The sequence below is a fragment of the Calliphora vicina genome, chromosome 3 (genome assembly GCF_958450345.1).
Source record: "Calliphora vicina chromosome 3, idCalVici1.1, whole genome shotgun sequence".
In the NCBI taxonomy this organism is placed as follows: domain Eukaryota; kingdom Metazoa; phylum Arthropoda; class Insecta; order Diptera; family Calliphoridae; genus Calliphora; species Calliphora vicina.
This window is the reverse complement of record NC_088782.1, coordinates 29840331-29863196: the sequence shown is the minus strand read 5'-3', so window position 1 is coordinate 29863196 and position 22866 is coordinate 29840331. Positions and strand designations below refer to the sequence as shown.

General features: G+C 30.3%; 1 protein-coding gene across 1 annotated transcript in view; it reads left to right on the top strand.

The window, feature by feature from the left end:
- The window catches only part of Dnah3 (dynein heavy chain 3, axonemal), a 219818-nt gene that overhangs the window by 183334 nt on the left and 13618 nt on the right, over positions 1 to 22866 (top strand). Inside the window, exons 53-56 of the mRNA XM_065504697.1 lie at positions 9938 to 10360; positions 10971 to 11107; positions 14650 to 14824; positions 15490 to 15662. Coding sequence (XP_065360769.1) covers positions 9938 to 10360; positions 10971 to 11107; positions 14650 to 14824; positions 15490 to 15662 — 908 coding nt within the window. The remainder of the gene's footprint in view (positions 1 to 9937; positions 10361 to 10970; positions 11108 to 14649; positions 14825 to 15489; positions 15663 to 22866) is intronic.

The following is a 22866-nucleotide window of genomic DNA, read 5'->3' as shown; positions in this document are numbered from 1 at the left end:
ATCGGGAAAAATATTTTTTAACCCGCATTTTTTTTCATCAAAAAATTAGTTTTGTCATACATTTTTTTTCCAAAAAACCAATTTCAAAAAAAAATTTATTTTGAAAAACAATTTAAAAAAAATTTAATTTTGTTTAACTAAAAATATTTAAAAAAATTTATTTTAAAGTATAATTTGGTGAAGGGTATATAAGATTCGGCACAGGCGAATATAGCTCTCTTACTTGTTTTTTTTTATTTTCTTAGAAATAGACAAAAGGTTCAAAAATTTTATGATGACTAGTTTTATGTCAAAAATGCTTTTTATTGAGTTTAAATTAATTTTTTAAATTAAAATTAATTTTTTATTTATTAATAGTTTTTAATGAAATTTTACAGTTATATAGACTTTTCTATTAGATATAGAAAACTAAAAACAAATTTTGAAATTTATAATCAGGAATCCCGTAATTCCCAAAAAAGTTTTGAAAAATTCCACAAATGGGATTTTTTAGTTTTTTTGCTGAAATATTCACACCATTAATTACAAAATAATTAGGAACACATTTGGCCATCTAAAATAGGTTATTTATTTTGATATCGACTACGCGATTTGAGAATTTTTGCCCTAAATTTGAATTTTATATAAAAAATAGACGTTATTTAAATTTTTAAATTTATTTTAATTTAAAATATTTAGAGTAAAGTTAGCTTTTCAAAAAGTATAAATTCCTAATACATCTGTTTTGAAATTTTTCAGATAACTTAAAAATAAAAAAGTACTTTTTTCCCAAATACTAGCAAAAAATCGAATTTTTAATTTTTTTTATAAATTCAAATACATATATCTTTGAAGTCAGCCACGATTTTTAAATAACTCTTTTTATACCCTACACCACCATAGTGGGGAGGGTATTATGAGTTTGTGCAGATGTTTGTAACGCCCAAAAATATTAGTCTAACACCCACCTTAAAGTATACCGATCGACTTAGAATCACTTTCTGAGTCGATTAAACGATGTCCGTCCGTCCGTCTGGTTGGCTGGCTGTCCATGTAAACCTTGTGCGCAGAGTACAGGTCGCAATTTTGAAGATATTTCGATTTGGTACATATTACTTTTTCGGCCCAAGGACCAAGCCTATTGAAACTGGCTGAAATCGGTCCATTATTTCACCTAGCCCCCATACAAATGTCCCCTCGAAATTGGACTTTATCGGTCATAAATGTTTAATTTATCTATGTATCTACACAAATTTCGCTCCAAATAAGTTTTATATATATAAAATTCATGTCACCAAATTTTGTTACGATCGGTCCATAATTAGTCATAGCTCCCATATAGACCCGCTTCCGAAAATCACTTTAACGTGCATAAATCACTTAAAAATGTTGGTATACACATAAAATTCAACATAAATAACTTTCATATAGACATAAATCACACGACCTAATTTTATGGTGATCGGTCCATAATTGATCATAGCTCCCATATAAGGCCCCTTCGAAAAATCACTCAAAAATATAAATTATTGATATTTTAAAAGAAAAATATTTTTACTCTAAGGGTGAAAATCGGGATATATTTGGTCCAGCTGTTATTAATAATACTAAACTTTTCAATTTAATCATTATATTTGCATGCGATTTACTATGGATACCCAGGTATGTATGCTGTTGTCCTAACCAAACTTGGGACAATTGCGGAAAACAGTTCTGGCTAGGATATCAAGAAATTTCAAGTCGATCCGAATATCCAATTCAGAGATACAGCATTTTGAAAATGGTCACCTTATTATTTACACTCTTAAGGAGTGAGATCGAAAAATTCTTAACACACGTTTTTCATTACATTTTTTAACCCAAGTATTATTTGAATTTTTTTTTGATCAAGTTACCTTTGAAAAACATGTCAGTTATTATGTGTAATGTCAATTATATTAATTTTTTTGTTAATCTGATTAAAATGAGTGACCAGAAAAAAGTGCGTACTGAAATTATTAAATATTTTCAACAAAACCCAACTTGGTCTTACAAAAAGTTGGCCAAGCATACAAAGGTCTGCCGTCAAACTGTTTCCAATGTTATTAAACAGTACCGGGAGAACTTGTCAGTTGATAGAAAACCTGGTTCAGGTAGAAGGAATGGTCCACATGATGTTTCTAAAGCCAAAAAAATAGAACGCATTTTCAAAAGAGCTCCCAACACATCCGGTAGGAAAGCAGCCCGGTTAGCTCAGTGCTCGGACTATTTGGTACGAAAAGTTAAAGCTAATGCAGGTTTAAAAACATACAAGGCTCAAAAAGTTCCTGACAGGAACGCTACTAAAAATTTAGAGGCCAAAAACAGAGCACGGAAATTGAAGTCAAGTTTTATAAAAAAATATTCTTGCTGCATAATGGATGACGAAACGTATGTTCTGGCAGATTTTTCGCAACTTCCAGGTCAAAAATTTTATGTTGCTGATGCTCGAGGGAATGTTGAAGAAAAGTTTAGGACCCAAAAGCAGACAAAATTTCCCAGAAAGTTCTTGGTATGGCAAGCAATATGCAGTTGCGGCAAAAGAAGCCACTCATTTGTTACAACGGGCTCTATAAATACCGAAATTTACATCAAGGAATGTTTACAAAAAAGGCTGCTTCCATTCATAAGACTTCATAATGTGTCCACTTATTTTTGGCCTGACTTGGCATCCTGTCACTATGGCAAACAAGCCCTTGAGTGGTACAAGAACAATAATGTGGTATTTGTACCAAGAGAGGCAAATCCTCCAAACTGCCCGGAGCTAAGGCCAGTGGAGAGATATTGGGCTCTTGTTAAAAGAGAATTGAAGAGTACAAAAAAGGTGTCCAAAAGTGTGGTAGATTTCAAACGGAGATGGACTACATGTTCGAGCAAAGTGACAGAAAGCACTATAAAAACGTTAATGGAAGGGTTTCCGAAAAAGGTTCAAAATTTCATCACTAGTGATTAAAACTATAAAAATAATTTTTTTTGTAAATTGTAATAATAATTTCAATCAAATAAAAAAAAAATTAAAGCTGTAAGTTTAGTGGTTTCTTTTTTATAAACATATATGTATGTTAAGAATTTTTCGATCTCACTCCTTATATCAGACCCAAAATGAAATACAGCTCTCGTGTAAGGGCTGGTGCTTCGAAGACTATTTTGGAGTTACTCGCTTACAGGTGAGGGCGAAAGAGCTTATCGGTGACAGTAGGGTATCCAGATCTATTGATTCGCATCGTCGTAATGTGGGTTGTGTTTCACTGTTCTATCGATACTACAATGTTATTTGTTCCAATAAAATTAAGGAACTCGTTCCCGATATCCGCAGTTTCTTACGAAATACGCGAAATACGGGCTCATCCATTCGCTATCGATTAATCAGTGGATCGCACAACACACTACAGGGAAAATTCGCTCTTTAGCCGTGCCGTACTTATGTGAAATAAGCTTCTTATCTAGTATTTCCTGTCCCTTTCAATCAAATCAAATGTCCACTAACAATACTCCCTCTATTCTCCTTCCCATAACTTACTTTTCTAGTTCCAACACAATACATTTAATGAGTAGGTGTCTTCCCCTGATTGCTGGTCCAAGCAAAAAATATGTATTCCTTTGATTAAGATTTTAGTAAATTAAGCTCAAATTGAATTAATTATTGGGTGTATGACTTCAAGTTTTTATTTGAAAAACTTTTCAAAAATATAAATTTATTCAAAGTATTGGCCATTGTTAGCTATGAACTTTTCCCATCTTTCTGACAATATATGGATTCCGAGCCAAAACAATTGCTCATCTTCTGAGGCCAAGAACGAATGAAGCCATAATCGGATACTCTGTTCCAAAGTGAAGCGCATCCCAGAGAGAGCTTTCTGCATCGATCGAAACAAATAGTAGTTGGACGGGGCACGGTCTGAGCTATAAAGCCGATGAGGATAAACTTCCCAACCACTTCGTTATAAATACTTTCATAATACAGGTATTGCAACATACGGCCGAGCGTTGTCACGATGGAAAATTACGGTTTCATATCTGGCCGCATTTTATGGGCGATTTTCGGCCAATTCTCGCTTAAAACGAATCAGTTGCTACCGGTATAGATTCCCTGTGTTGGTCTGGTCAGATTTCAACAGCTTATAATAGATATGACCATTTTGCTCCAACCAAATACAGAGCATTACCTTGGCGCCATTGATATTTAGTTTTTGTGTCCATTCGGCTGGTTGGCCGGGCTTCACGTACCATCTCATTCACTCGGGTTATTGAATGGATTAAATTTTCATCGCAAGTAATGATTTGGTGCTAAATGAGTTCCTTTAATAGCGTTGAAGCAGCATTTCAGACATACAAAATCATCTTTTAAGGTCTCTCGGCTTCAATTTGTATGGTACCAAATTTCCCTGCTTTTGGATGAATTCTACTGCTGGCAAACGTTTTGGAATTGCTGCTGGAGTAGCTCCAAATGACTTTGCTGCTGTTGAATTTGACAACCATTTTCATGGATTATTGCATCCAATTCTTGGACTTCCATCTTTTTTGGCTGGTCTGGGCGATCTTTGTCTTCCGTGTCAAAATCACTACTTCTGGACCGAATTCTTCAAGCATATGACCATTTGATGTCGCAAAATTCGACATTTTCGAAGGAACAGATACTGTGTTGTTTCACTTTAATGATCAGTAATTAAGTGCGAATAAATGACAAAATGACATGTACACAAGTTATTAAAAACAAAACATGGCATCTATTGTAAATCCCGCAGTTTTAAGTCCAACATTATTACAATATCTTTAATATTGAATACTTTATCATTCATTGAATTCGGTCCATATTGGAACAAGTTACATACTGTACATAGTTTTCCTAACCAGAGTTGGTGGACTTTAACACCCAGTATATCACCTTGTATTCTAACAAGGTGGTCAGAAATTCTTAAATTTTCTTAAAGCCCGTCCTCTCCTCAATGGTTCACATCATCATTGACACATCGTTTTGCAATCGGGCCAGTAGTTTAGAAGATTTATCACCACTTTTTTCGATCGACTACACTGTGTAACTTTTGAATATTTGAGCATTGGACTCTGGTGGCCCTTGTAGAACTTGATATATCAAAAAGGCATTCAGCACAGTATTGTGAAACATGTAGGCGGTAACGCCTGACTTAAACTGGATGTAGTGGTTTGAAATATCATCAAGTTTGGGTAGTGAGAACTTAATCTGTGCCTTGTGCTTTATTAAGTATATTCACAATTAAATATGGGACACTTACTTAACATAAAAATTCCTGTCTATTCCTTTAATCTATTTACAAATTGTACAGCCAAACAATTTCGCTTCAAATGCATGCATCTCCCAACAGCAAAGAATAAAACGAAAATTTTTAACTTTTTTGAGTGTGTTGTGTTTTATCTTTTTTGCTTCGGGATATAAAAACTTATTAATTTTTATTATTTTCATGTGTTCTTGACAATTCAATTAACTGGAAATTGTATTGATAGGGTTTTAATTTTCGTTTTTATTTTTGGTTTTCTGCAGTCAATTGTTGTTGCAAATGTGTTAAAATATACGGAGGATATAACATTTATAACAACTACTATGTAAAATTATAAATAAACATTTTCCCCTACATAGTAAATATATTGAAATATTAAATGCACAGGAATTGGAATTAAGTTTAAAACCAACAAAAAATTGTTTGATTTGCTTTAATGAAACTTTATTTATTGCTAAAAACAAAAAAATAATCACATGTTCCAAAACTTCCATTTACTTGTGATTGCTTTAAAAGTAAGCGTAAGAAATATAGTTATAAATTCATTTGAATGATGACAAACCAATATACAAGTCCGTATTCAATTTATTTGGAAATGCATAATTATATTTTGCATCTGTATCAATGTCGTCTGTCTGTCTCTCCATCCATCTACAACTATCGCTCGATTTGTCTTGTAACAGCATGAAAACTTAATAAAGTTTGTTGTTGTTACCTTTTTCTTTTTTTTCAACAATTTTCAAAAAGTAAAAATTGCATCACTTTATATTTTTCTTAAAGCTTTGAATGAATATTAAAACATTTTTCCAATCATTTCTGTCAAACACAGCATCTCTATATGTTTGTGCATATAAATACTACACTTTGGCAAAATTGAAAGTGAAACTAAATTTTAGTAATAATTAAAAGTAAAAACCGGAAATACATACTTCAGTTTTTCTTCATTTTTTATACTAAAACTTTGAACTAATATGTCTTCATAATATATTTCTTTAAATAATCACCCTTATCGTGGTTGACGTAAACGTCTTACGCCTACGACAGTATGGCAAATATAAAATATTACTAAAATGAAGATTTTTTTGAAGACTTCAAAGGCTACACATCAAAATATTCTTATTAAAATTGGTTTATCAAAAAAAGACGTCTCATATACGTCGAAAATATGTCGCGATCAGTTGGAATCAAAAACTGTCTTTCTACTTTCAATCGTAAGTTTCCAACGATGCGAGCAGCATCGTTTTGAAGATGAGAAACCCTGAAAGAGGATTTTGAATGTCTGAAATGATGGTTGAACGCTATAAAAGAAAATCATGTTTGCACCGAATCATTACATGCGATGAAATATGAATCCATTACGATAACCCGAAGCCCAATGTGAAGCCGGCCAACCTGCTGTATTTGATGGGACAAAAAGGGTCCTTTCTATTATGAGATGCAGAAGTCTGGCCAGACCATCACAAGGAACCTGTAGCAAATGCAACTGATTCGTTTAAATCGAGAATTGGCAGAAAAATTCCCAAAAAATGCGGCCAGACATGGAACCGTAATATTCCATCATGACAACTCTTAGCCACATGTTACAATAGCTGTTAAAAACTATTTAGAATGAAGTGAATGGGAAGTTTTGCATCATCCGCCTTATAGGCCAGACTTTGCCCCGTCCGACTACTATTTGTTTCGATCGCTCTCTCTGTGATATGCTTTACTTTGGAACAGAGTTTCCGAAAATGACTTGATTCGTTCTTGTCCTCAAAAGAGGAGCAGTTTTTTTTTGGCTCGTAATCCATATGTTTCAGGAAAGATGGGAAATGTTCATATCTAACAATGGCCAAATCTTTGAGTAAATTTATATTGTACAAATGTTTCAAAATAAAAGCTAAAAATCCTAGATTTGTGTCAATTCTAGATTTCTTTCAATCCTAGATTTCGATCAATTCTACACCATTTCCAATTATATTTCAGAAAATTCGAATTAATTATATTTCAGAAATTTACAATTTATATTTCAGAAATTTCTAATTGAATTTCAGATATTTCAGAATTTTAAAATCGTATGTTTTTTATATTTCTAAAAATCCTATCCTATCGTAAATTTCTATCAATTCTATCAATCGTAGATTTCTTCAGCCCTCGATTTCTATCAATTCTAGCTTTCTATCAAACCTAGACTTCTATAAATCCTTTACTTCTATCAATCCTAGTTTTCTTTAATTCTAGAGTCCAATAGTCTTAGATTAGTATTAGTCTTCGATTTTTATCAATCCTAGATTCCTATGACGCCTATATTTCTACTAGTCGTTAATTTCTAAAATCTAGGATTTCTCTTAGTCATAGATTTCAATCAATCGTAAATTTCAATTAATCCTAGATCTCTGTCAATACTATATTTCTATCAATCATAGATTTATGTCAGTCATAAATTTATATCAACCCTAATTTTCTTAATCCTTGCAGTCGAAAATTCTATCAACAAAAATGGCTGAGCTATAAGAAAAAAACCGGTACAACCTCGATGATTGGCCTATTTATACCCTACATCACCATAGTGGGGAGGGTATTATGCGTTTGTGCAGATGTTTGTAACTTCGATAAATATTAGTCTAACACCCACCTCAAAGTATACCGATCGACTTAGAATAACTTTCTGAGTCGATTAAACTTCGCTTTACCAAAGTTTTTTTATGTACATGGTTTACCAATACCCACCCGGGTTTCACTACACTTCTATAACTATATACGACGAACGAAATTTTAAAAACCTTATAAAAAGTTTAAAATGTTTCTATTAAATTCTATAGAACTCTAAAATTTGTTCAGTGAGTATAAATTTCATTTAAATCGAAACAAAATTAAAAAAAATATTAAACCAATAAAAATGATGTGGTCACTGGTAATTGGTGGGTATTGGTAAAGCTAAGGTTAAACGATGTCCGTCCGTGCGTCCGTCTGGTTGGTTGGCTGGTTGGCTGGCTGTCCATGAAAACTTTGTGCGCAGAGTACAGGTCGCAATTTTGGAGATATTTCGATCAAATTTGGTACATATTATTTTTTCGGCCCAAGGACCAAGCCTATTGAAACTGGCTGAAATCGGTCTATTATTTCACCTAGCCCCCATACAAATGTCCTTCCGAAATTGGACTTTATCGGTCATAAATGTATCTCCACAAATTGCGCTCCAAATAAGTTTTATACATACGAAATTCATGTCACCAAATTTTGTTACGATCGGTCCATAATTAGTCATAGCTCCCACATAGACCCTCTTCCGAAAATCACTTTAACGTGCATAAATCGCTTAAAAATTTTGGTATACTCACAAAATTCAACATAGTAAATTTTCATATAGACATAAATCACACGACCGAATTTCATGGTGATCGGTCCATAATTGGTCATAGCCCCCATATAAGGCCCACTTCCGAAAATCGCTCAAAAATATAAATTATTGAAATTTTAAAAGAAAAATGTTTTTTGCTCTTTTACTTAGTGTAGGGTATTATTTTGACTGACCTTACTTACTTACTTGTTTTCATCTATATCAGGATTACTAAGTCATTAATATAGACAATATGGATATCTAATGATAGATATTTCAAAGTCTATTGCAACGATGTATATAAGGCTATTATAGTAAGTTGGTCCTATAATAGCTCAAAATCGGGAAAAATATTTTTCAACCCAAATTTTTTTTCATCAAAAAAATTTATTTTGTCATAAATTCTTTTACCAAAAAAAAAATTTTTTGAAAAAAGTTTTTAAAAAATTTAAAAAAAAAATTCATTTTGTTTACCCAAAAATATTAAAAAAAATTATTTTAAAGTATGACTTGGTGAAGGGTATATAAGATTTCTATCAATCCTAGATTCCTACATTTCTATCAGTCGTAAATATTTATCAATCCTAGATTTTTATCAGTGGTAGATTAGATTTCTTTAATCCTAGATGTCTATAAGTCTTAGAATTCTATCAATTATAGTGTTTTTTAATCCTAGATATCTATAAATCTCAGATTTCTATCAATCGTAAATTTCTATCAGTACTACACCATTTCCAATTGTAGGATTGATAGGTATCGTGGACTAAAGAATCATGGATTCATAGAGGTATATGATTTATACCATTACTATTACAATTCTGAAATATAATTGGAAATTTCTGAAATTCAATTAGAAACTTATGAAATACAATTGGAAATGGTGCAGATTTCTATCAATCATAGACCTGTATCAAGCCATGCTTCTTTAATCCACGATATCTATCAAGCCTAGGTTTCTATAATGGGAAATTGCTATCAGTTGTTGATTTCTATTAATCCTAGATTTCCATGAATCGTAGATTTTTATTAATACTAGATTTCTATGTGATGTTAGTCTTTCATATGCATACATGTATTGTCAAGAACGTATTGATTACCGTTTTGTTTCCTTATTCAAATACCTTTCAGTATATTCATGTTTTTCAATAGTCATTATGATTTTTATTTTTTTTTTGAATAATTTTTCTTAAAATTTTATTTTCCCACATCCAAGTAAAAACATCATGCACAGTCTCATACAGATACCTATAAATATGTGTTTGTACACATATCCTTTTTTGGTGTGTCTGTCTTATATGAATTTTATTTTTTTTTTTTTTTCATTTATCTTCTCATACTCTGTGTCTCCATGTGTTTATGCACACAGGTACTTTCAACGTCCGAAGGCAATGTATTGGAAGATGAAAATGCCATTAACATTTTGTCATCGAGCAAAATCTTATCCGAACAAATTCAAGAGAAACAAATTATTGCAGTCGCTACTGAGGCGGAAATTGATGAAGCGCGTCAACGTTACGTACCGGTAGCCAAACATTCGGCCATATTGTTTTTTTGCATCAGTGAATTGGCAAATATTGATCCCATGTATCAATACTCGTTGGGTTGGTTCTTGAATCTCTTTGTGAATACCATCATGAAGGCACCCAAATCAACTGAATTAAACGAACGTTTGCAACATTTAAATAATTATTTTACGAAATCAATTTATCAGAACGTTTGCAGATCTCTATTTGAGAAAGATAAATTGGTTATATCGTTGGTCATGTGCTTAGGTATAATGCTGTCAAAGGTAAGTATGATTTATAATCACTTTTGTTTTTGATGGTGAGAAGCTTTATTGAGCTTATTGGTTCATAATTATAATTTATAAAACACAAAGCAGACATGTTGTGTCCTTTTGAAATTTAAAAACTATTAAGAATTAGTTAGTCTGCTGAATTTTAAATTTGCCTGGTTTTTTTGTAATGCAACTCTTTAAAGCAGATTTAAGTAACTTTTGTGCAAATAGTTTATAATAAAACCTAACTCATTACTCATCATCATCACCATTATCATCATCATTATTAAAATGTATTTTACATTTTTATTTTGTTCATCCTCTACACTTCAATTAATTTTATGTTTGACTTTATTCCATTATGTTTATTTTTCTTTATATTTTCATGTTTATAACATCTTTTTTTCGCATTTTCGACTTAATGCAAATACTATTTTATGCTTCATACTCTCTACCACATCTAACTTGGGATGCTGTTGCTGCTGCTACAATTGCCACTGCTTCCCATTGATTGTGCAACAACACTCTTGTCTTAAACTTATTTTCTTGGTCGTTGTTTTTTGGCTTAATTACAAAAATTGCTCAAAAATAAAAATAACAAAAATTTATAAAATAAAACAAGGGTAAAATAAATAAATCCCATTTGTTGTTCTTTTTAACGGGAGGCGTTGGATTGCAAAGTATTCCACCTAATCCAGCACCAGTATGGCTTCCTGAAAAGGCTTGGTTTCAAATAGTGCTGGCCAGCAACTTGGAAGGGTAAGCAACATTGTATTTATATTTTTTTGCACCAAAAAAAAAAATAAACTAACAAAAACAAAAACAAAAATCAAGCGTATTTTCTATTGTATGTATGTCTGCATGGCTGTTTAAGTTTGTTTCTATAGAACAGAAAATACATGTTTTTAAATTGCATAGAAAATATTTTAACATTTTTATATACATTTAGAACCATATAATAATACTACTACTGAAAGCATTAAAAGGAATCATGCTGCATGAATATAAGACTAAAATAACCCTGTAAACATTTAATTGAAATTGTTTGCACGAACACGACAAAGCAACTAAATACTTACAAGTATGAATGCTATGGTCTTCAAGTTTCCAAGTTGAAAAAATGTTAAATTTTTTTAACTCAGACAATGAGTTATTGAATCAAATTTAAATCTTGCAAACAAACATCTTGGATATTAAAACCGATAATCGATGTCAGTTACATTGTTTTTACGAAAAACGGAGTTTTTCTTTTTTTCAATTTATTTTTATAATTTACGGAATTAAGAAAACTTTACAAATCATTTGTGGTAAAATATTGACTATTTGACTCAGCATGTTAATTTATCGTTTTTTTAAGAATAAATGGGGTTGCCTCGTTTAAAAAAAAAATCAAAAATAAGCTGTTTTTTTTTTCTTTTTTAGGTTCAAAATTTGACCCGAATTTGTTCTATTTCTCTCTTAGTTTTCGAAAAAATATAATTTTAAACTGCTAATTTTTCTGTTTTTTAAGAAAAAATATATACGGTTAGCAAGTTTTTACATAAAAATAACGTTTAAATAAGACACTATATCAAAATTTCGATCTGACAGAGGGATAGTAAATGAAACGTACTTTATATTTTTGGTGTTATCTTGAGTGACCTAGTTTTTTCATACGACCACAGATATAATCTATTCTAAATCATTAAATCAAAAAACAGTTGAAACTTATTTCGGTCAAAATGGGTAGTGAAAAAACAGCAAACTATCTGAAGGTTCATCGTCATAGTGTTTCAAAACCCATTAAACAGTATAAGAAACGCTTGAACATTGAAAGAAACCTGGATCAGGAAGATGAAAGATATTGATAAAGCAAAACAAGTCGAACAACGTAACGGAAGCAACTATAAAATATTTAATGGAAAGATTTCCGGAAAAAGTATATAAATTTATAAATACCGAATAATATGACAATATTTTAATATTAAATGAATTTTTGAGAATTTTTATATTGAACGGTTTAGGTTTTCTTTAACTTAATAAAAATATAAGTTTTTTCTGGCTCACTCTTTCACATTCGTGAGCAGGGTATATATAAGTTTGTAATTCCGTTTGTAATTTCCATAATATAATTTTCCGACCCTATAAATCCTTATAGATAGCGGAGTCGATTAAGCCATGTCCGTCTGTCTGTCTGTTAAAATCAATTTTCTGAAGACCCCAGATATCTTCGGGATCCAAATCTTCAATAATTCTGTCAGAAATGCTTTCGAGAAGCTTCCTATTTAAAATCAGCAAAATCGGTCCATAAATGGCTGAGATATGAGGAAAAACCAAGACAACTTCGATTTTTATCCTATTTTGGACCTATTTTTGACCTATATCTGGATTACTAAGTCATTAACATAGACATGAAGGCATGCTGTAGTGGTTAAAGTGCTTGCCTACAAAACTAAGCACCCCAGGTTGGATCCCTGGCAGAGGGAGAACAATTTAAATCAAGGTTTTCGAGTTTTTAAAATTAACCTCCCTCTAAACAATCCATCCAAGAAGCCCCCTGACCACTCCACCACCTGGAAAAGAGGATAACATCATAGAAAAATGTCAGGCAGACCGCCACCCACCCCCTGGGAGAAGAAGGTAGGAATCAAAGATCAGCAAGGTTCCCCACCACTACACCAAATACACAGAGGGCGTTGTTTCTAGCAACGACAGATGGTAGCACGATTACACTAGACCAGCTACAGCAGACCAATCATTTACTTAGCTGGATCAACAACCGATTAACGAAACTGACACAAGGCAATAATAACAATCGATTGAATCCCTATGGCAACATCATACATGTATCCGAAGACCCGCTACAGCAGACCAATCATCTACTTAGTCGGAACAACAACCGTTTAAAACTGATACAAATAATAACAATCGATTTAATGGCAACACCGTACATGGAGACGCACGATACTCCGATACTGCAATCTACATGGGAAAAACATAGACAATATGGATATCTAATGATAGGTATTTCAAAGACCTTTGCAAAGACTATGGTGTTACCTTTGTAACACCATAGTAAGTTGGACCTACAATGGGTCAAAATCAGAAAAAATATTTTTTAACCCGAATTTTTTTTGGTAAAATATTAAAAAAAAAACAACTTTGAAAAAAAAAATTTGTTTACATAAAAATATTTAAAATTTGTATAAGATTCGGCACAGCCGAACATAGTTCTCTTACTTGTTTTTATTCACTTTTTCATTGTATAAAAATGTTTGTTGGTTAAGTTACAAATGCAGTACATGCAAGAATTTAATGCTTATCAAGAGTATTATTCTTGGTAAAAAAATTAATTAATTAAATGGTTTTAAAAGATATTATTATGTTTTAAATTAAAGTGCTGACTTTAAAATTATGTATTGTACAATGACAATAAACTTGAAAACAAATAAGAAAATAACAATGATTTTGCTTTACAAATGTTTATATAAGTCTAAAGTAATGTTGAATTAAAATAGACAAAATTTTGTAGACAATAAAATAGATGGCAAAATACTAAATGCTTACAGTAATAGTTATTAGAGTTGGGGATGTCGAGGAATATTTTTCCCGGGTACAAATATTTCAAAATAAAAGCTAAAAATAGATAAATTCTTTAAGCTTTGATTTCAAACCTAGATATGATATTTTTTTATCATTATTCATAGAACGTTAAATGTCTCAAGTGATAAATTGATACATTTTGTGTTTCTTTTTAAAAACTAAAACAGAATTATGTAAATGTTTAAATATATAAAGATCTGGTAGCAATAGCAAATATATTAACTGAATGCATGGCTTAAAATTGAGCCAAATTTGTCAAGAAAAGTAATGGGACTTAAATTACTACTATTGACCAGTTTGTGCATATTATTGGCTTACAGTAACCAACTACTCATCTAAAACCCTTAACCCATAAACGGAAATCATTAGAATACAAAAATATACCTCTTGCATTTATATGACACACATACAATATAAATCATGTGTAAATGATACAAAATATTTATAGAAAATTAGCAAACGAAATAAATGTTTTTCTTCTTTTCATCGACAAACTTCTTTGAAGAGATAATAATAATTCTTTGCATTCATAAATATTTCACATATTAATATGACTAAACATATATTTTAAAAGGAGATAAATACATTCAGTCATTCATTTATATGTTTGTACTTGTTTAGAAAAGAAATCTTTTTTGAATTTATGCCAAATAATGCCAACAATGTTGTTTATTTTATATTCATTTTGCTTTTTCTTTACATTTTATGCCATACAATAGTTTAGCAAACTTTTATAAAAAGTTTGTAGAAGACATTGAGGCATGGAAGAAATTTTATGATTTGTCATCACCGGAAGAAGCTGAATATCCGCCACCATATGATCAAATTGATGAGATGTTGGGTTTGATACTATTGAAATGCCTAAGACCGGATAAAGTTGTGCCAGCGGTTAGAGTAAGTTCTTTCCCTTTATTTTTTCTTATGTATTTTTTGCTACTGTTCTTTTGTATTTTCTTTTTTATTATTTATATTTATATCTATAAACAGTTTATTATATTACATGTCTTATTTATTGATATGAGCATAAATAAATGATTCATTTCGGAATATTGTATTGAGTGAGGCTCATTTAATTTCATAAAGTGTATATGAATTTTGAAGTTAAAGAACTGATTGAAAATTCATGCACGTGCCTGCCTGTTCATGTTGTTTTGTCAAGCACAACTGTAATTTGTACAAAAAAAAATTAATTGAAAAAAATACAAAAATAATTATGGAAATGATATTTACTTTATACACATAATTAACTTTCTATATAATTTAGCTGAGTTGATTAAATAACCTCAAATGAAACACCACATGACGTATGATTTTTATTTTTTACAAACAAATAAATAATATTAATCATACGTTAGATGTTTTTAGTATGTGGAAATTGTTTTCTTTTATATAAATCTAAATTTTAAGAAATTTTCTTTAATTTCCTTTTGCTTACCATAAATATTTTATGTTTATTGTAATTAATTATAAAACTTTATAATGTTTGTTTGTTTTTTCTTTTTAATTGTATTATCATGTCCTTGTGCTTATGGCCTTTTTCTTTTTTGTTACTTCAACAGAATTTCATTACACGTAACATGGATTGTTCATTTGTGGAGCCGCCTCCTTTTGATTTGAATGCATCGTTTGCTGATAGTTCGCCAAAAATACCTTTAGTATTCCTGCTGTCCCCAGGCTCTGATCCAATGGCCAGTCTTTTCATGTATGCCAAACAGCGTAATATGTACGACAAGTAAGTCAATTAACAAAATTATATAAAAAAAAACATACATATGAGCTCACAGTTACACTCAGCTGTTTAACTTAAAGAAGCTCTTACAGTTTTGTGGCATGCGGCAAGGGTTTCATAGCAAACATTAAGATTTTTTTGTTTGTATCTGTGTAAGTTTACTTTGGTTGGTTACCTTTATGAATTGAACAAATGAGGCTGGCATGTTAAAAAATTACAACATTTTTGTAAACATACACATGAAGAAAAGAAATGTTATGGTTTTAACAGAGTCGGAAAATAAATGGTTCACTTATTTTTAGGAGGTTGTCATTTAGATTTTACTATTTTCAGTAAATCACTAGAGGGTTTCATTAAAAAAAAATATTTTTTGTCGAATAGTTTTACTGTGATTTTTATTTATGAGACAGATTATTATAGTGTTATATTCGGTTCTATCGTATCTTGTGTACCCATCATTAATATGTGGGTATTTTTTTATAGACAATATTTTTTCTGACATAGAGGTTATATGGAGGTATGGTCCGATCCTCACAAAAATATCGAAATTTTTATTAAAAATGATTTCGTTTTGCCAAACAAATTTTAACTTAATCTCAGATAAAAAAGTTTTAGTATTTCTTAAAAGCAATTTTATTACGGAATTTCTGTTTTTGAAGCTTATTCAATAAACTGAACTGTTTTTGAATTATGCGAATATATGTTGTGCAACCTCCTACATTTTCGAAATAACGGTATATCTCTAAAACAAGAGCTAACCTAAAAAACGGCTAGTGCCACCCGAATTAGGTAAAACCACCAGGTACCCCGCTTGACTGTTTTTTTTTCAACTAGCACAGTGTTATTATAAGACAATTATGAATGATAAAGTCGTTTTCTGAGGGGGATTGACATACTTAACAATATAATTTCAGAAAACTTAAAACTAAATTGTATCAGGATTGCCGCATAATCAAATAGTATAGCGGGGTAGTATTGTCGTTCTAATGAGACATAAAAACAGAAATTGGTAAAAAAAAATTTTAAAGTTATTAAAAATTCGCCAGACCATTAACGTGTCTCAGGCAACTACAGCAAGAAATGTAGGAACAAAATTAACATATTTTGATAAATATTAAAAGAAAAGCTCATTTTTACTTAATATATATCCATATTTACTTGTATATGAGTTTTTGTATTCGTATTAAATTTTTTTAATGACAGTTTCAAAACTCCATTTTCAAATTTTTAAAAATTTTGTTTAACGAATTTCAGAATTTTTTGATCATCTCATTGGGATTTATTGAGAATATAACAGGGAATAATAATGTGAACAAATTATGAAAATATGTCTAATAGTTTTTCCTTACATGCGATTTAAATTTGGAAATTTTCGAGAAAAACCAATTACTTGGCAATTTTTTGGCGAATGAGCTCTATTTTCTAACTGTTATGAATTTTAAGTAAAACCTATTCAGAATATCTGTGGTCATAAGCAATAAACACCTAAGTCGACTTAAGAAAGAATTGAGTTATATATGCTACATTATACTGTTCATAGAACTGTATGAATACGTGAAATCCCTACCTTCCTAACTTTCTTATTTAAAAAGTTATTAATTAGAAACATATTGGCTTAAGTCCTAAGGAAGACTATTGCATTTACAATAAACGCCAAAATATAATTAAGAAAACATTCAATTATATTTTATTTTGTTTAAATAGCTTATAAAGACTTTAGTTGTTATTGTTATTTTTCACAAAATAAATTTTCATAAATAAGAGTGCTATTATAATAGCCAAACTAAAGATAAGCGATTATTACTTGACATGTCAATATTTAAATATGTAATAACAGCTTAACCTTCGCTTTACCAAAAGTTTTTTTATGTACATGGTTTACCAATACCCACCCGGGTGACACTACACTCCTATAAAAATATGCGACGAACGAAATTTTAAAAAATTTTAAAAACCTTATAAAAAGTTTAAAATGTTTCTATTAAATTCTATAGAACTCTAAAATTTGTGCAGTGAGTATAAATTTCATTTAAATCGAAACAAAATTAAAAAAAATATTAAACCAATAAAAACTAAGTGGTCACCCGGGTGGGTATTGGTAAAGCGAAGGTTAACTCAACATATGCCAAGCAACAATCAAAACATCAAAACACTTGTTTTCAACAAACGCCTAATCAGACATTAGCACTTTCAATTTAGTATTTCTGAGTTGCATTAAGCGATGATATTTGTTTTTATTAAATATTTCTCTAATAAATAAAGCTTTTGTTATAAAAGGGTAAGAAGATTTGAATCTGCATTCTACTTTTTCTAATGCATTCTTTTATTTTTCGCAGAAACGCATTTATAACTATAAATTGCTTTTTCTCAAAAACATGTTTTTTGAATTAGGCGGTTATTGCTTGTGACCACAGATATTATAGTCCAGATAATTCTAAATATACTCTGAAAGTTTTACTGAAATTGGAAAACGTTAAACCTTAAATCGTGAAGGTCAAAGGTCAAATTTATCAATATTTGGAATTTTTAATTTTAAGATATAGAAATGTTATTTATTTTTGGGCCGATTTTGATAAAACTTAAAAAAATATAACATAAACTCTTGTATTTATAATAACAGCACAAGAACGGAAATTAATTCATAATGGCACTTGGGGTTAAAAGGACCCCAAACTTTTAAAATCATAATTTTTTTATGGTTTTAGAAGTTTGGGGTCATTTTAACACCAAGTGCTATATAGGGTTAATTTTAATTTATCTGCTGTTTTTGTAAATACTAGGCTTTGTGTTATATTTTTGTTAAGTTTCAACAAAATCGGCCCAAAAATATACAACATTTCGCAATCTTTCCAAGAGAAATTCCAAATATTGAAAAATTGGTCCTTTGACCTTCACGATTTAAGGTTTAACGTTTTCCAATTTCTGTAAATCTTTCAGAGTATATTTAGAATTATCTGGACTATAATATTCGTCTTAACCCCAACCGATTTACCTAAAATTTTTTCAGGATAATTTTTTTACCAATGTTCACCAAAATCCAACATTCGTTTATTAAGGGCCACCCTAATCTGACATATTTTTAAAAGCTAACGTGATTAAAAAACAATTAAGAGAGGTATATTCGGCTGTGCAGAATATTATATACCCTTCACCAAACTATACTTTAAAATAAATTTGTTTAAATATTTTAAGGCAAACTAAATTAAATTTTTTTTCAAAATTTTTTTTTCGAAATTTTTTAATTTTAAAAAAGAATTTATGACAAAACAATTTTTTGATTAAAAAAAAATTCGGGTTAAAAAATATTTTTCCCGAATTTGACCCATTGTAGGTCCAACTTATATAGCCTTATATACATCGTTGCAATGGACCTTGACATATCTATTATTAGATATCCATATTGTCTATATTAATGACTTATTAATCCAGATATAGATCAAAAATAGGCCAAAAATCGAGGTTGGCTCAGATTTAAGGAAAAAGTCCTTAAATCTGAGCCATTTGTGGGCCAATTTTGTCGATTTTAAATATCAACCGAGCCGGAAGAATTTCCAATATATTGATGTATGAATCATGTATGTAAGTTATTTGGGGGCTCCGGAAAGTTGATTTCAACATACAGACGGACATGGCTATATCGATTCATGGTGAAGGGTATAATAATAATTTGTTAGACCAATGATATGTTTTGGTTTTTTCTGGCTCACTCTTTAGTTAGCGAGTTATAGGCATTTGAAAAATTCAAATTCCACCAAACTTGGCCCGGTTTTTTCACTTTATCGGACATATTTATGACCTATTTCTTTAAAATTTAACTCGTGGAAAAAATGTCAAAGCTATATGTTTCATATGTCCAAGTTAGTCGATTTTAAGTTGGGTTTCCAAAATGGGCAGCATGTTTAAATACTATAATGTATATCCATCAGACCACCAAATGTGGACTTTATGGTCAAAATTACAAAAATACGAAAATTTAAAGTTTTGTTTGATTTTTTGGGAATTGTTGGATTTGATTTTTCCTAATTGTGTATTTAACACTGAAATTTTCTATTAGAAAAATTGAAAAATATCAAATTTCATTGCGCTTATGATTTCTCCAATTGCAAAATGTTTGTATGAATATACAATTTGTATACCTTTCTATGGCGGTAGTAGGAATGGTATTATTTTTTGTGCTGATTTTTGTAACGCCCAAAAAAATATACCGATCGACACAAGAAGCACTTTCTGTAAATATGTGTGCAAATTACAGGTCGCAATTTCGAAGATATTTCAATAAAATTTAGCACATGTATTATCTTCTGCCCAAAGACTATTAAAACTCCCAAAAATCGGTACATTATCTCACCTAAATCATCTACAAATGTTCTCCCGAATTAGGACATTATCGGACATATATGTTTAATTTATGTAGGTATCTTGTTTGTAGACAATACAGTATAGTCAGTAGGGTATTCATTCGACTAATGATCGTTCGATTAATCGAATAATTATTCGAACAATTTAAAAATGGCCATTTTCGAATAACGAATAATTCGAACAATTTTATGTAGAATAATCGAATAAAACGAATAAATGTTCATATATATATTTAAATTTATTAAATTGCTTAAAATTTTTCATAATTTCAAATTTAAATAAGTAATAATAACTCACAAAAATTGTATTGTTTCTGAAATTCGACAAATACATAACTCAAGACAAATGGACTTTCGATCACTGTAGATCAGTGTTCCGATAGCTCCTTCTATAAATATATAAATATTACTGCAAGAAGTTACAATTCTAAAAAGAAATCTTTCAAAATGTTTAACTTAGGACTTGAACCAATGAAAATAAAAGAAACGGAATAAAATATTTGTTATTTAGCTGGTGAAATATTAGAAGAATCGCAATTAATAATCAAAGTTTTAACTTAGAATAAAGTGGAGTTGAATGTGATGGAGAATATGATTTTGAAACGGTCGTCGAAAGTGATATTGAGGATGACATTTATAATGATTACATTATCTGATCTTAAAATATATGTATATAAGTGATGTTATTAACCGGGTACGTAGGTATTGTAAAATATTTAATAAATCGAATGATAAAAACACAAATATTGCAAACTAACATTTTGTTGCAAGAAAAGCAAGGAGTTCGTCTTATACATGATGTTAAACACCGTTGGACATCTTTGTCTAACATGGTAATAAACTTTCTGCGTATTTGTAAATGCGTCAATCATGCACTGCCTGACTTCATATTAGCCACGTTCACTGACAATCATATCAAACTTTGGACAGATTCCCTTTATTGTGTAATTCCCCAAGACCACTTTATTAAGCAAAGATTCGGCAACGTTGATAGAGCTTGATGTATAATACAATTTGTTATAAATAATTTAGAAATAGTGAATAAATAATTTACTAAAGATTAAGTTACTCAATTTAAAACCCGATTTAATGAACGACATAACAAAGTTCTTAATATGTTTATATTGAATTCAGGATCATGTGCCACTAGCTCAAATTTTTTAAAGCATAGATCCAAAACGGAAACTAAAGGGTTTGCTAGTCAATTGTTTTGTAGATTGTTCGGGAGTTATTCTGATCAGAATATTTCTGTTGAAAATTTAATGATGGACTTTGTTTTCGAATGTTTTTTTTAACATTATCAATACTTGAATTGTTAACATTAAGGTTATTTTTTGTTTTTCTTTAACAATAAAAAATTAAAAAAAACCGACATCGAAAATTCATTCTTTAATTTTTTAAAAAAAATTAAATTATTCGAATAATTCGATTAATTTTAAACGTGTGATCGAATTATTCGAACAAGCTAAAATCTCTTATTCGAATTATTTGTTTTATTCGAACAAGAGAAAAATCGAATAATTCGTATACCCTAATAGTCACCCTGCAGGAAGTGTCAATAGTGAAACTATACTGACGTACTCTTGACATAGTCACCAGTACTAGTGACTTATTGTATGACAGACAATGCTTTTTACTATAGACATTTAACATGTACGTGTCATTGGAAGTCTACTACTGACGATATTACTATTGACTAGGTACTTATTCATTAATACATTTTAGTAATTCTAATCTATACTTTTGGTACTTTTCCGAAGTAGATATAAATAATGAAACTGCATATTTTGTTAACATTTGACGTTGTATTAAACAAATTAAAAAACGAAATGGTATGAATTCATAACAGATGGAAGAGTCGTCTTCGTTGACGCTTTGTTGACAATGTCGCTAAAAAGTCACCAAAATAGTCGATAAAACTGGTGACTTAGAGACACTTGTCCCCAGGTTTCCTTCAGGGAAATTTTATTAGACAATACAATTTAGAAAATTTTATTCCGACTTCCACTAAAATTTACTCATTTGTTTAGAAAATGTTCTTCCCGAGCATAGTAAAATTTTTTATATGAGTCAAAAAGTTGAAGTTGAATAATACAGATATTTTGAATTTCATAAATTTTTAGTAAAAACAAAACACATAAATCTTACCCGCTAAAAAAAATATTTACAAATCCACATTATTTCAAAAATTATTCCAACATAAACAATTTTAAATAGTGGCTTTATACAGGTTCTTCCAAATTTAATCCATTTCACGTAAATTTCGGATTTAGCCTATTTATTCTAAAATCTCAAAGCAAGGAGTCACCAGGGTGCCCCGACAGACTAGTCGCAAGTTACTGGACTATTAATCAGAGGTTTGCTGGCTGGTTCGATTCCCGCCAGAGACTCTGGATATATCTGCAGACAAGCAAAACGCTTCGCAGTCGTGTTTGTTAAAAAAAAACAGTTTTATATACCCTAGCATGTTTTGAATATGACATATAAACCTTTTATCAGCCTCGGACCAAATGTGGTTCTAATGGACAATAATCCTAAAATCCAAATTTTTGGGATTTTTTGATATTTTTTTTATCATTTCTGGAAGTTATGGAATTCTTTTTCTAACAAAAGTTTCAATTTTTATCCAGTAACTATTAAGAATTACATAGTCTACCCCTGTAGACAATATACTAGATTTAAAGCATTATTTCTGCTACTACAATTTAAATTTAAAATTAATTATTTTCATAATTCCACAAAATATATTGCAAAGACTCATTACATTAATTTCCCATTACAATAACTCATGGAATATTCAATTGCTATTGCATTGGCCCTAATCTAAAATTGTAGATGTGACGTCAAAC